The sequence below is a fragment of the Poromitra crassiceps genome (assembly GCF_964638095.1).
Source record: "Poromitra crassiceps genome assembly, chromosome: 2".
In the NCBI taxonomy this organism is placed as follows: Eukaryota; Metazoa; Chordata; class Actinopteri; order Beryciformes; family Melamphaidae; genus Poromitra; species Poromitra crassiceps.
In genome coordinates this window covers 103,793,653-103,806,533 of record NC_139624.1, presented here as the reverse complement: position 1 = coordinate 103,806,533, position 12,881 = coordinate 103,793,653, and the positions used below count along the sequence as shown (strand labels likewise).

General features: G+C 42.2%; 1 protein-coding gene across 1 annotated transcript in view; it reads left to right on the top strand.

Annotated features, from left to right (window-relative positions):
- Positions 1 to 12,881, top strand: part of gpr158a (G protein-coupled receptor 158a) — a gene marked incomplete at both ends in the record, with an annotated part of 152,102 nt that overhangs the window by 53,057 nt on the left and 86,164 nt on the right. Inside the window, 2 exons of the mRNA XM_083631880.1 lie at positions 4,029 to 4,131; positions 10,006 to 10,232. Coding sequence (XP_083488006.1) covers positions 4,029 to 4,131; positions 10,006 to 10,232 — 330 coding nt within the window. The remainder of the gene's footprint in view (positions 1 to 4,028; positions 4,132 to 10,005; positions 10,233 to 12,881) is intronic.

Here is a 12,881-nt window from a genome sequence, read left to right as displayed (position 1 = left end):
ATGAATAACAAATCACGCTGGATCATTTTCATCCATTCCTACATCCATATGTAATGAAGATGACAGGAATAGATGGCCTGAAACAGACACCATTACAGGACTTAATAAAGCCACTGCATGTACTGCAATACTTCCAGTATCACCTTTTGAGATGACATGAAACCACATGAAACATCAACGGCTCTAAGAAAAGCTGGGTCATTTTGCCCCCTTTGTAATACAGTGTCAGCTTTTCCCCTCAATGGTGCGCTGGTATTTGTAGCAATAACATACCGGTAGACCTAATGACCTCCGCCAAGGAGGTTATGTTTTCGGTGCCATTTGTCTGTCTGTCTGTTTGTTAGCAGGATTACGGAAAACTGCTACTACTGGGACGATGTTCATGAAACTTGGTGGAAGGGTGTAGCATGGGCCAACGACAACATGTGCATGTCATAGCAGACTGGACTGTTTGGCCCTGGCGGAGGTCCTTCTAGTTAATGATCAGTTCACTGTACTGTATTTGAATAGGACTTCCCCTCTCAGGCTCCCTATTGACCAGCTGCCTTCATCTCTACTGTGGAAGACACAGTAAACTTAGGCTGCCATGTGAGAGTTTTTGTTCTCTAACACAGCCACTAATGTATCCCTTTTGGACAAACGTAATTAATTGAAACAGAGGATTGTCTATAGAAGTGTTTCGTCAACCAAGGTCTTATGTCGCACACTATCCGACGGAAAGTATTATTTTAAATGTATTTTGGGAGACCCGCTGTCACATTTCTCAAGCGGTTATTATCTCATCTTGTATCAGAAGCCTTCACATGACCTTGCACTGCGGCTAGCAGCACTTATTCCCCAGTGTCTCCTTAGCTCCTTAGCCCTACGTGGAAAGCTTTACAGATCTGCTCCAAAAGATCCATGTTATGGCCCATTGAAATGAGTCTGGCTCCCGGCTGGACCTGAGATCACATGTGACTGATGGCAGGTATGCAGGGAGACAGGCTGCACCGTCTGGGCTGTCTCCCCCATTCAACACACTCCCCCTCCGGCCCGCATCAATCACCACAGCCGGCACGAGTGGGATGCATTGCCAGGGCTATTCCTGGATCTCACCATCACATGCACGTGTGCACGCACACACACACACACACGCACACACACGCACACGCACACGCACACGCACACGCGCACGCACACACACACACGCACACGCACGCACACACACACACACACACACGCACGCACGGACGCACGCACGCACACACACACACACACACACACACACACACACACACTGAATACTCACGTACACACACACACACCTGTCTCTGTCTGTTTCCTCTGGTCTCTGAGGGGATGAGGTGGGCATATTAACAGTGGCAGACAGTAGCTGCAGTGTGCCCCACCTGTCCTGCTCAAGAGGAGACAACTGTTGGTGCAGAAACATACTGTAGGGCATCAGGGAGGAAGTCGCAGCACAGAATTCATTCAAAGCCGCAAGATTTCAGTGTGAAAATACACCTGTCTAATCAGCTGAAATCACAAGGAGGAGCCCTCTAATAAACACACACGTGTATTAGTAATTACTGTTTGTAAAGCATTTTCTTCTACACAAAGTGCCTATTATGCAAAACATTATCAGGTGTTGAATCTGAGTGTGAGTTGGTGGTAGTGGTGGTGGTGGTGGTAGCGGTGGTGGTGGTGGTGCATTGTTGTCATTTGCATTGTTGACACTACAACTGTCAGACACTTTTTGCATACTGTAGTACCTGAGTTTGTGAAAGTTTGCTCTCCTGAATCCAGACTGCTGCCAAATGACTGATGTTGAACTATTTCTTTGGAACCAAATCATCCTCATCCCACTGTAACAGCCCCCTCCTCAGTGCCGTCATTCTTTTTAGTTGGTTTGCGTCTCTCCTCTATACAGCTACACTCCGACTCTTAGACTAGCTCTTTGCCTTCCGATTGGTTGATAACTGGTAAGGAGGCCTCTAATTGGCCACCAAGTCAATATCAGTGCCGCCATGGACACTGCAGAGTGGGATTGTCCAACAGATGTGCATCAAGCTTTTTAATTGGTAGTGTGTGAAAGAGAACAACAATTTTGTGAAAAATGGCAGCTGCAGGTTCAGATACCACACATGTTCAAATGACTGATGAATGATTGAAAGATTCTTTGTAGCGCTCTATAACGCAACAGGAAAGTGTCAAACGATCACGATCATAAGTAGCAATGCAGGAGGATGATCTCCTGTTGCCTCTCCTCTTGTTTTGACACTGGTGACATTGCCAAACAGTGACCTGTGGTCAAATTGTCTTCTCTTCACACAGCGTGTTTTCTCTATTCCAATGAATGGTTGAATGAATCCTGTATGGAGGCATAGGTCATCAGAGTGGGCTTGCAGAGAGTGGTTGTGTGACGCAGGGTGAGGGCAGTTCAGGCCAGCAGGCCCCTCGTCAATGATTCATGGGGTCCGGGGGCCTGCCTTGTCTGTATAGCACAGAACATCCAAGCTGCAGCGCTGGAATGCATGATCAATTCAGAGCATCTGGGCTGCATAATGAAACACATTCAATATGTAAATTACATTGAGTAGATTTGTTTTTCATTTTGATGCAGCGACTGGCACTTACACATGTAGTGAAATACAGTAATACAGTCTAAATACGTGCGTGGCGTAATGGGTATACAGCTTGATGAAATAAAGCATTATATTAACTCAACATCTGACATGAGTAATGGCAGTGTAATTGACCAGCAGTGAAGTGATCGACCCCATTCCAAATATGCCGCCTATTGCGCAAACAATTTTAAGATCAAAAGGCCTCTTCCTTCCGGATGACGTCTGACTCTTCACAAGGCCATCTTCAACAGATTTGAGCAGTGCCACTTTAAATGCTTTGGCCTCTTCAGTGCAATTTGTGTGAGGAACTTGTTCTCGGAATAGTACCTGGTAATTACCTTGTGCTTGCGAGGCCAGGGTGTGCTCTCCAAGGCTCTGTCTGAGGACCCACTCTCACACTTGTCAATGCACGCAGACTTGGCCAAGGACCTTGAGAGAGAGAGAGAGAGTCAGAAATAGCTACCTCTTAAGACACACACAGAGTCTGAGCATCACGTCGACGGGTGCTTCATTTAGATATCGCTGCTGGCCTTGCCTCCGGATCTCACAGTCAGGTCATAAACACTCCCATACGTGTCAAGTGTCAGCTGAAGTACCCACGCTATTCTGGGTCCTTGTTGTTCCTTGGGATTCGTAAGTCATTATCATCTTGAATGAGAAAAACGTGTTCCAAGCTGTTTGGAAATCAAACCGTGGTGTATTTTTGAGGGAGGGAGGGAGGGAGGGAGGGAGGAGAGAGAGAGAGAGAGAGAGAGAGAGAGAGAGAGAGAGAGAGAGAGAGAGTAGTGTTTTGTGTCAATGACCCAAATGTGTTAATACAGAGAAGATGGAATCTCATTCCCATGAGAAACAGAATTAATAGTTCTCTTTTAATCATGCAAATAGGCCTTCGTTCTTAATTTAGTTAATTACATCTTGTAATTTGGCAAACGGCAGAGAACGTCTGCAAAAGATGCCCCCTGACGCCACTCGTGTTTTTCTGCGCAGCACTCACTCTATTTCCTATCAGACTTTCAATCAAATGGAAGAGGCTTCACTAATTTAATATTGAGCAGCAAGAAGCTACACTTAGACTGAGAGCGGAAACTCACAACTTAAATAATTAGACCCCTCTCCCACAAGACATTTCATTCCACTTTGTTCACTGATGTAAAACCATGTGCTTTGGAGGTTTGTTTTTTGCATTGACAAAAGCCAAAACTCACCTGTTAATGAGTGGTTTATGTTGGAATTACTTCCTCACATGTTTTGCATTGGTGTCCCATCAATCTGAATACAATCATGCATTATTAAGAAAAGGAAATTATGGAATGATTTGTTGAATTTAAATGACTACTTTGTTATTAAATGCCTAATCAAATGGCATACATTGTCTTCTCTGCATGGCTGATATACTGTATATATATTTTTTTCTCTTCACAGTGTTTGCCTGTCCATGGCCACGGATTTGTCTTAGACAAGTACAGGTGCCAGTGCAAGAATGGCTTCTACCATCCCAACAGAGTAGCTGTCAATGGCTTCAAGAGTAAGTCACCTATATCAATGACCTATTTCAATGTTTGTCATCTGTCGTTACACGTGTGGGTGTTTCTTTTTTTACAATATTTTTTCCCCTCATTGAACTTGACCAACTGAACAAGTATAATAAATACATGTAAAAGGTAAAGGTAAAGTCCCACTGATTGTCACACACCTGAGTGTGCGAAATTTGTTCTCCGCATTTGACCCATCCCCTGGGGGAGCGGTTTCTTAATCATGTTCAAATAATATTCAAAACGCCACATTGAAAGTCCATGAATGGCTGCCTGTTAGCCGTTTCTCCAGGAAACTGCAGACCCTTGTTACGGCTCAGCCCTCAAACTGAAGCAGCAGTGCTGGACTGCGACTTGGGGAAGATAATCCGGTTTGGGGCCGGAGTTATCTTTCCATTTGGTATTTACTTTTTCCATCTTATTCGGTCTGCTGCCAGTGAATTAAAAATGCTCCGTGCACTGGCCAAACAGAACCCCACTTGCCGTCCATCACATCACCAACACACACACTGTTGTACAGTTAGCTCACTCTGCGTGTCTCCTACTGTATTATCTTCCTTTATCTGTCTACTTTTCTTTCAACTCACTTTCCCTCAACTCTGTTCCTCTGTGTGTGTGTGTGTGTGTGTCTCTCTCTCTCTCTGTTTCTCCCCTCTTCACTCCCTTTTTGTCTCCCCCCCAATGTGTTCCTTCATGCCTATAACAGCAAAGCAAAAGGCTCCAACATTTCTCTCAGAGAGCTGGATGTGTTTCTGCCTGCTTTTGCTGCTTGGTGTGAGTGCTGTGAGTGCAGATTCATAAACGTGTGTGTGTGTGTGTGTGTGTGTGTGTGTGTGTGTGTGTGTGTGTGTGTGTGTGTGTGTGTGTTTGTGTGTGTGTGTGTGTGTGTGTGTGTGTGTGTTTGTGTGTGTGTGTGTGTGTGTGTGTGTGTGTTTGTGTGTGTGTGTGTGTGTGTGTGTGTGTGTGTGTGTGTGTGTGTGTGTGTGTGTGTGAGTGTGTGTGTGTGTGTGTGTGTGTGTGTGTGTGTGTGTGTGTGTGTGTGTGTGCGTGTGCCTCTGCATGAGAGCGAGAGAGTGAGAGTGTTTGAGAATACAATAATAGGGAGGAGAGGCGAGCCTGTTAGCGTGGCGTAGTGCTGCAGTTTGGCCACCGCGGGGCAAATAACAAGCCTTGTTAATCCACAAGGGGACATCCTTGACACTCCTTTGCAGAGAAAGCCAGTGTAACTCACTTCCCCTTGTCTCCCAACGATCTCCCGCCATAGATCTTGCGTATGGGAGAAGTTAGTTAGGCTCCCTGACTGTCAGTCAACTGCAGGAGCAACGATCCAATGAGAACGAGCTAAAGGATATGAGCCATCACTATGGAGATTAGTAGTCTTTTTGAGGGGATCAATGATGTGCAGAGTCATAGCTGTGAAAAATGGGCCACTTTCTTTTTAAAGGGAAAATCCCTGCAAATCTCTGAGACAATGGGTGTTTCCAATAAAAGCTCTGTATAAGTCGACCATTCGTTATCTTTCCAACCATATGGGTGTATCTCCTGGCATTTCTTTACAAATCGAAGAGAAATCCACTCCACTTGCTTCATGTCGTCCCCTAGGTTTGCCTGTTTTTCTTTTTGTTTTTTTTACCTTAGATTCCCCAGGGAAAAGTTTTTCAACCCCACCATCACATTCAGTCACATTCAGAAAGTGACAAGCATTTACAACTCGGTGCTGTCTACTACATTTGGCTCAACAGTAAAGACAATTATAATTTAGCTTACCCTTTAATGTTCCCTCCAAGAAAAAAGCAATGTAAATTTGTTTGTATTTTATATGTTATTAGGGCACTAATAACAAGAATCCCAATTTTTTTTTTTACAGACCCCCCAGTTTCGTTTTTAATATAGACCTCTACCAAACGGTTGAGATAGCACTTGTGATGGTAAAAGTACCTAATACATAATCTTGGTTAAGTGGGTGGTGTGTCTGTGGCTGGCGGCAGTTTTCTGTCACGATTGACAACGCTGATGCCATCAGTGATGATGTCATCAGCGTTGTCATCAGTGATGTCACTTGAGCAATTTTGATGTTATCAGAGATGACGTCATCTCTGGTCTATGGTCTCTATGGTCTTGAACTAGAAAATGATTTAGCCTCCATCTAAAAACGCAGAAACAGAAAGAAAAAAAATCAAAATTAGAAATCAAGCACTTTTATAATGCTAATATCATAGTATACCAACAAATGGCAGCATGTTTGTTCGTTAAAAAATCATACTTGTGAAATCATTTTGGCATAATAACACAAATAAATGTAACATATTAACAACAATGCATGATCAGAAGTGTTTTTATTCCTTAGAAATAGTCAACTCAGCATTTGGCAGAGCAGTTAAAAAAAAAGATTTGACTCATATAAGAATTTTTTTGTTGCATCAAGTTACATAATTCTGTTTAGTAACATGTTAGATGATATAATATGTCGAAAAAACTAAGCTTATTGAAAATTCAACCAAAATTAGTGCACAGGAGTGATTTTCTTTTTCCAATTTCCTGGGAGCAGACTGACTGAAAAGGCTTACTGTTAAAAAGCAGAGTGCCCTCTAGTGGATTATTTTAGCATAGCATACCTCAACTGAGTGGTAGAGATGGCTCGATAAGGATGAGTTAATAAGTTCACCACATTTTTCAGTAAGAAATAGCGATTTAAAATGGCTCTACCAAATGGTTGAGAAAACGATTAAAACCTGGTTTTAAGTCCATCGCCCAAATCTTTAGACTCCTAATTGATTCCTGATTACTTCTCTTAAGAGTAATGGGGCCCTATCTTGGTACAGGCGATATCCCCTATTTGCGCTTGCACACCTGTTTGTGTGCCTGAATGATAGCAGTCCGCCTTGTGCAAATGTCCAGGTGTTATGCCGAGTTTTGCACCCCCGCCCGGCAGCAGCTAAACGCATCCCCACCTCACGGGAGCATATTGTAATGACTTATACAGAAATGTAACTGTTTAAAAGTGATATAATTGTCTGGGTAGACGTGAGCTCCCTCTTTTCTAAGTTAAAACAGCCCCGAAATATGGTGGGGAGGCAATTCTCGGCAGGGATGTGGAAATGTTCATGGCACCTGCCGCAGGTGCAAATTAGAGCTGTGCCAAATCATCCGAGCCCTCAAAATGCCAGCGCAAATGGGATTTGGGCGGTCTTAAGCACCAGAATTATTCACAGGTGTGGCCAGGCAATGCCTGGGCATTACATCAATAAAACCGTAAATATAAAATATAAATAAAATCAGATTCCCGCAATCGCTGTGCGAAGCATGCAATATGCTGTAATTCTCTCCATGCGTAATAGAGTGGACTCACTCGTGCCGAGGCCAGAGAGAGATGGAGAGAGCTTGTTGACAGATCGTCTATGGTGCCCTCCGGGTTATGGGATAGGTGAAGGTGAATAGCCTATTGCAAGTAGGCCAATTGTCCATTGTCCAACAAGTTTTCTCAATTAATTTCCCTCATTGCGATGTGATAAAATGTTCTCAGTGAGTTATAGTTGATTGCCTCACTGAATTATCTGCTAATACCCAATTTTAGCAGCAGAATTTGATGTCCTGGCATGGCAAGGCTGTGCGTAATGACATATCCAAAAGGAATTTTACTCTGCACTGCGCTGCGCAGCACAGATTAAGATGAAGATTATGGTGCGCTCAAGCGTAACGGGGTATTTAACGCATAAGAGGTGCTTTTAAAAGCTCTTAGCGCAAAGTAATTGCACGCTGCTGACGATAGGATAATGCCAACTATCCCCATATTTTTGCGCTGAAACGCCTGGTTTGGCATGTGGCACACCTATGTCCAGTACAATTATAACAGGCATGCGCTTGTGCACGCCCCCAGTTTGCATTGCGCCGGCATTAAACGAGTGCAAGCACGAAGTTACCGCTTTTGCGAAGATAGGGCCCAGCAGCAGCTTTGTATAAGCCTAAAAAACAGTGGTTTTAGGCTTACTTGCGTATATGTGTGTGTGTGTGTGTGTGTGTGTGTGTGTGTGTGTATAGTATGTACAGTATTTATATATATATATATATATATACACACTGTATATATATATATATATATATATATATATATATACACATATATATATATATATATATATATATATATATATATATATATATATATATATATATATATATATATATATATATATATATATATATATATATATGTGTATATGTACTGTGTGTGTGTGTGTGTGTGTGTGTGTGTATATATATATATATATATATATATATATATATATAAATATATATATATATATATATATACACTGTGTGTGTGTATATATATTTATTCTAAGCCACATTACTGTACCAGCAGAAGTATTCTAAATAATGACAGACACAAAATCTAGCACCCTCTCTAACAGTAGAGGGTGTTGGGGGTAACTTAACGCCCCGATCGTCCTTGTCAACATAGGATTGGCTTAATTCTGTGTGTTTTCAGCCATGTGTTTCTCAGTGGAAACCGCAGTCATCAGCCTTGTATGATATGCCAGCGACTGAGCAAGGTGGAATAATGTTGACTTTTCATGTTCACACATATAGATCCATGTCTTGTGCGTTGACACATGTCGATAAATTCTCATAAGGTCAGAGCAGGATCAGCGTATGCACTCGGGGGGCTTCAGTCTGTCAGAGACTACAACATACACTTTGTCTTGTTTGTCTTTTACTACTGCTCCTGAAGTATCGCAAGAATCCAATAACGAGGAAACTTGAGAAATCGCATTGATAGTTGTTCCCCCATGGCTTCGTGCTTCTATAATCTGTAAATAAAAAGTGAAGTTCACAATTTACTGTTTGCCACTGTCAGAATGACAACTGGGTCAATATTTCTAAATCACAAATGATTCAATGTAGGCTGTTGTGCAAGCAAAAGCCTTAAAGTCGAGCTGAACCCAAAAATGATTTTTTTAAATATTTTAGTTCAAATACCTGGGTATTCAGTGCACCTATTTAATAATGTATGCAAAAAACACTTTTTCTCATCAAAAGTTAATTTTTAAAGATTTCATTCATAACAGTAATCAACAATTTGCTGAAGTCACATAGTACTATCAAATTTCTACCCCATTTCAACCAATCATATCACGACATGGCAGCTGTCAATCAATCTTCATTTCAGGATAATTTTCTCCTCCAAATGAAGGAGAAAATGGCACCTAGTGTCTGTAATCTGGTAGAATTTCTATCCCATAAACTAACTACTAACTTGGCCAATTGTATGTAACCATGGACTGTATATAACATACAAAATAAAGCAAGATCTATTACCTCCTCACAAAACATTTTGCATGGTGATCTATTACCTCCTCACAAAACATTTTTCCTTGGTGATCTATTACCTCCCCATAAAACATGTCTGTTGGATCTCCGCTTTAATTAGCGACAGTGGCAGCGACCTTGAATTTGCGCCTTCAGCCAGCTGGCTGTCATTCCACTGACCTGAACTTTGTTACACCATAAGGCACATTGCTTTAGAGAAACTTTGGACATCTACTCTATGCTGTTTATTAAGAGATTGAATTGGTCTAAGTTATGTTAACTTACGTTTAAGTAGTTATGTTAAGTTTCTGTGTTGTCTTTGTTTAATCTGCCAAGGATTTGGCCCTGTCGGGGACCTGTCAAGGATCAGTCGGAAATTCAGGATGGCTGCATCTGTAGCTTACTGTCACTTTATTGTTTGTGTGGATTACAAGCCACCGTAACTCAAGGGGACTGTGGGGGGGGGTGACATGTTGTTGCAGTACCTACTGTCAATAGATGCCATACGGTAGATGACCTTATCTTTAACAGTAACACCTCATCGTTGTCTGTGACAGGGACGGGGAGGAAGGGCATGGCTGCAGACAGCGGGCCCAATGCGGACGAGGGCTCGTCCAGCGACTGCCTGCCGTGCCAGCCGGGCTGTGCCTACTGTAAGGATGACACGCCCTGTGTGGCGCGTGAGGACAGCGCCCTCCGGCTGGCTGTGCTCTCCTTCCAGTGCCTCTGTATGCTCATCCTCTTCGTCGCCATGGTCATCATCTACCACTTCCGCAGGAACAAGGTACTCGGGATTAGTCATTACATGCTGCTGCTTATGTCACTGTTAATCATGGGCTATTGCAAAATATATTCCCACAATTGGTATATTTACTTATCTACTTAGTTAATCATTACACTCCATTTCCTTCTTCAGTGTGACATTGCCTCCACTGTAACCTCAAGGGGAATTCAATTTTCCCTAACCAATCACTAGAGAGCAACAACGTATTCGCCTGAATAATCTAGTGGGGAGAACAGGAGAAAAAAAACATCTTCCCTTTGAATTTGAAATGTCTTCCAAGCGGAGTGCTGTTGGATTTCAAAGTAATTGGTAGCCTACTTTTAATCAATTTAAAACAGCCTCAATAGCAGCGTCTATTCCGGTCGCCATTGTTGTTATTAGGTCTGACGCACTTGACAACAGCTTGACTGGTGGCAATATTGTTTCCCCAGGATGGCGAAGGCATGCCCCGCCCTACTATGCCTCTGATTGGCTTATTTTACCCTAATCCTAGCCAATCGTCCTAACCTTCATGCCTAACCCCAACCAATCATCATTCCTCATGCCTAAACCCAACCCACTCACAGGCAGATTAGGGTGGGACATGCTTTCGCCATCCTGGGGGGGATCTGCGCCCCGTTCCGCTGTATATTGATGCATATTGCCTAATCATTATTCCCCCTCGGCGCTCATTGGACAAGTTGTTGTTTTTTTTACTTAGAAAATGGCTGTTGCATGTCATGGTGCCAGACCAGAAGCAGCCAACTCGGTGGAGTGAGCGGACCCAGACAAATATTTACTGCTTTTAGGGAGTTCTTTCCATTTTGGAACAGGGACCTTTAGATCTAACCATTTCCCAACTGAGATATTGCAGCTTTTTTCTGTTTTAGTATGTCGTTATTATCTATTTGTTTAAGATTAAAGAACATATTCCCACAATGATTAACCATTTTGAGCTTTTAGGGAAATTGCTCAAGAGCAGAAAGTTTGAAAAAGCAACAGCGTTTCATAGAGAATTACAACTTCTAACTCATTCATCTGTTATATATTTGATGTTTTCTGGACCATATGGCCATAAAAGCCCTTTAGATTAATAAACTAGTGTTGTGGGTGGTCACAATGATGCGTTAAAAACACAACTCAGACAGTACAGATCACCTCGGCATCAGCACCTTGGACAGCGACCAGCACTGCATGACACTAGACCTGAGTTTATTCTCCTTAGGGAACTGGCTGATCTGAAACAGTTTGGCCAATACTTTGAGAGTCTGCACCTTTGTAAAACACTTACTAAGCTCAATGGAATAGTCAACCATAAACCTTTAGCACAGAAGCTAGCAGTCATCTCTACATACTGTAATGGTTTTAAGCTTTCTAGCTTTCAACGCATTGTTTCTCACAAAGCCCACATAACACCACTGAGTCGAGGGTAGTCGGATGACTCGTGGGAGGAGTCAGTAGAGTTGGGGTCGATGGTAGGAACCAGGGAATTGAGACAGAGTGGGGGCACTGTCTCGCTGATGGGGACTCTTCTTGGGGTGTGGTCTTGTTCCCGAACTTTTAGTTACAATAATTACAACTACATTTGTGTTACAAAACTGCTGAATTATACTCAAATGATAGTTAGCTATAGTACCGGTTTATTAACTGAGTTCACGTTCCACACTCAAGGAAACTTTTTTTTTTTTTTTTTTTTTAGATAATTTTTGGGCTATTTTGCCTTTATTTTGATAGGACAGTAGGCAAACAGCAAAGCTGAGGTGAGAGAGAGAGGAGATGACAAGCAGCAAAGGACCATGGGTCAGATTTAAACTTATAATTTTGCTTAATCCTGCCATGACTTTCAAACCTAAATGTATATACTTTGCAACGTTCATCATCGTTCAAATTTGGATGGTGGCTTATTAACATTATGTTCCTGTCGTGTGAAGAACTCAAAATGCATAATTATTTTGGATTTCCTTTAATGTATATGACTGGAGTGAAACAATGGATCTTTTCCCATAAATAAAGCAGTACACTCATGTATTAGGGATGGGTATTGTTTCATATACCAGTGTTAAAATGGTGCCTGAACCGATACTTTTTAAAATATTTTTTTTATTCAAAGTGGATTTTTTTTTTTTTTTTAAAGAGGACAATGTTAGTGAAGGTGTGTGTGCCGCTGTTTCGGGCCACCGGAGGGCAGATTTTTCACTCAGCAGCTCGGGCATGGCACCGAGGCACCTTAATCTGTGTTTCAATTTGGTACCGGTAGTACCGGTTGTAAAGGTACCGGTACTAATAGTGGTGCTGGGTTTCGGTACCCAACCCTATGTAATCCCCTTTAATCGCATCAAACTAAGTTTAATGACTTAGTTTCAAAGCTGTTTACGCACTAGAGTTGTGGAGTTAGTGATACTTTCAAAGCAGTTAATTTCCACAGAGATGGGTTTCAGAGAGAAGAAGATAAACATCACTCGTTCATTATGAGTAACCAAGTCTAGTATTTTGCGTTTTCTTTTGTGTGTATTTTTAAATGGGTGGCACAGCTGTCTTTTGCTCTTTGAAAGCCCTCTCAAGCATCCTGTCAATTAAAGGACCTATGTTGTTAAATATCTTACGCAAGAGGTGCATAGAAATTGTCTGAAATGGTGAACCCTTCTATAAAAAGTCCTTGAGGCAATAGCT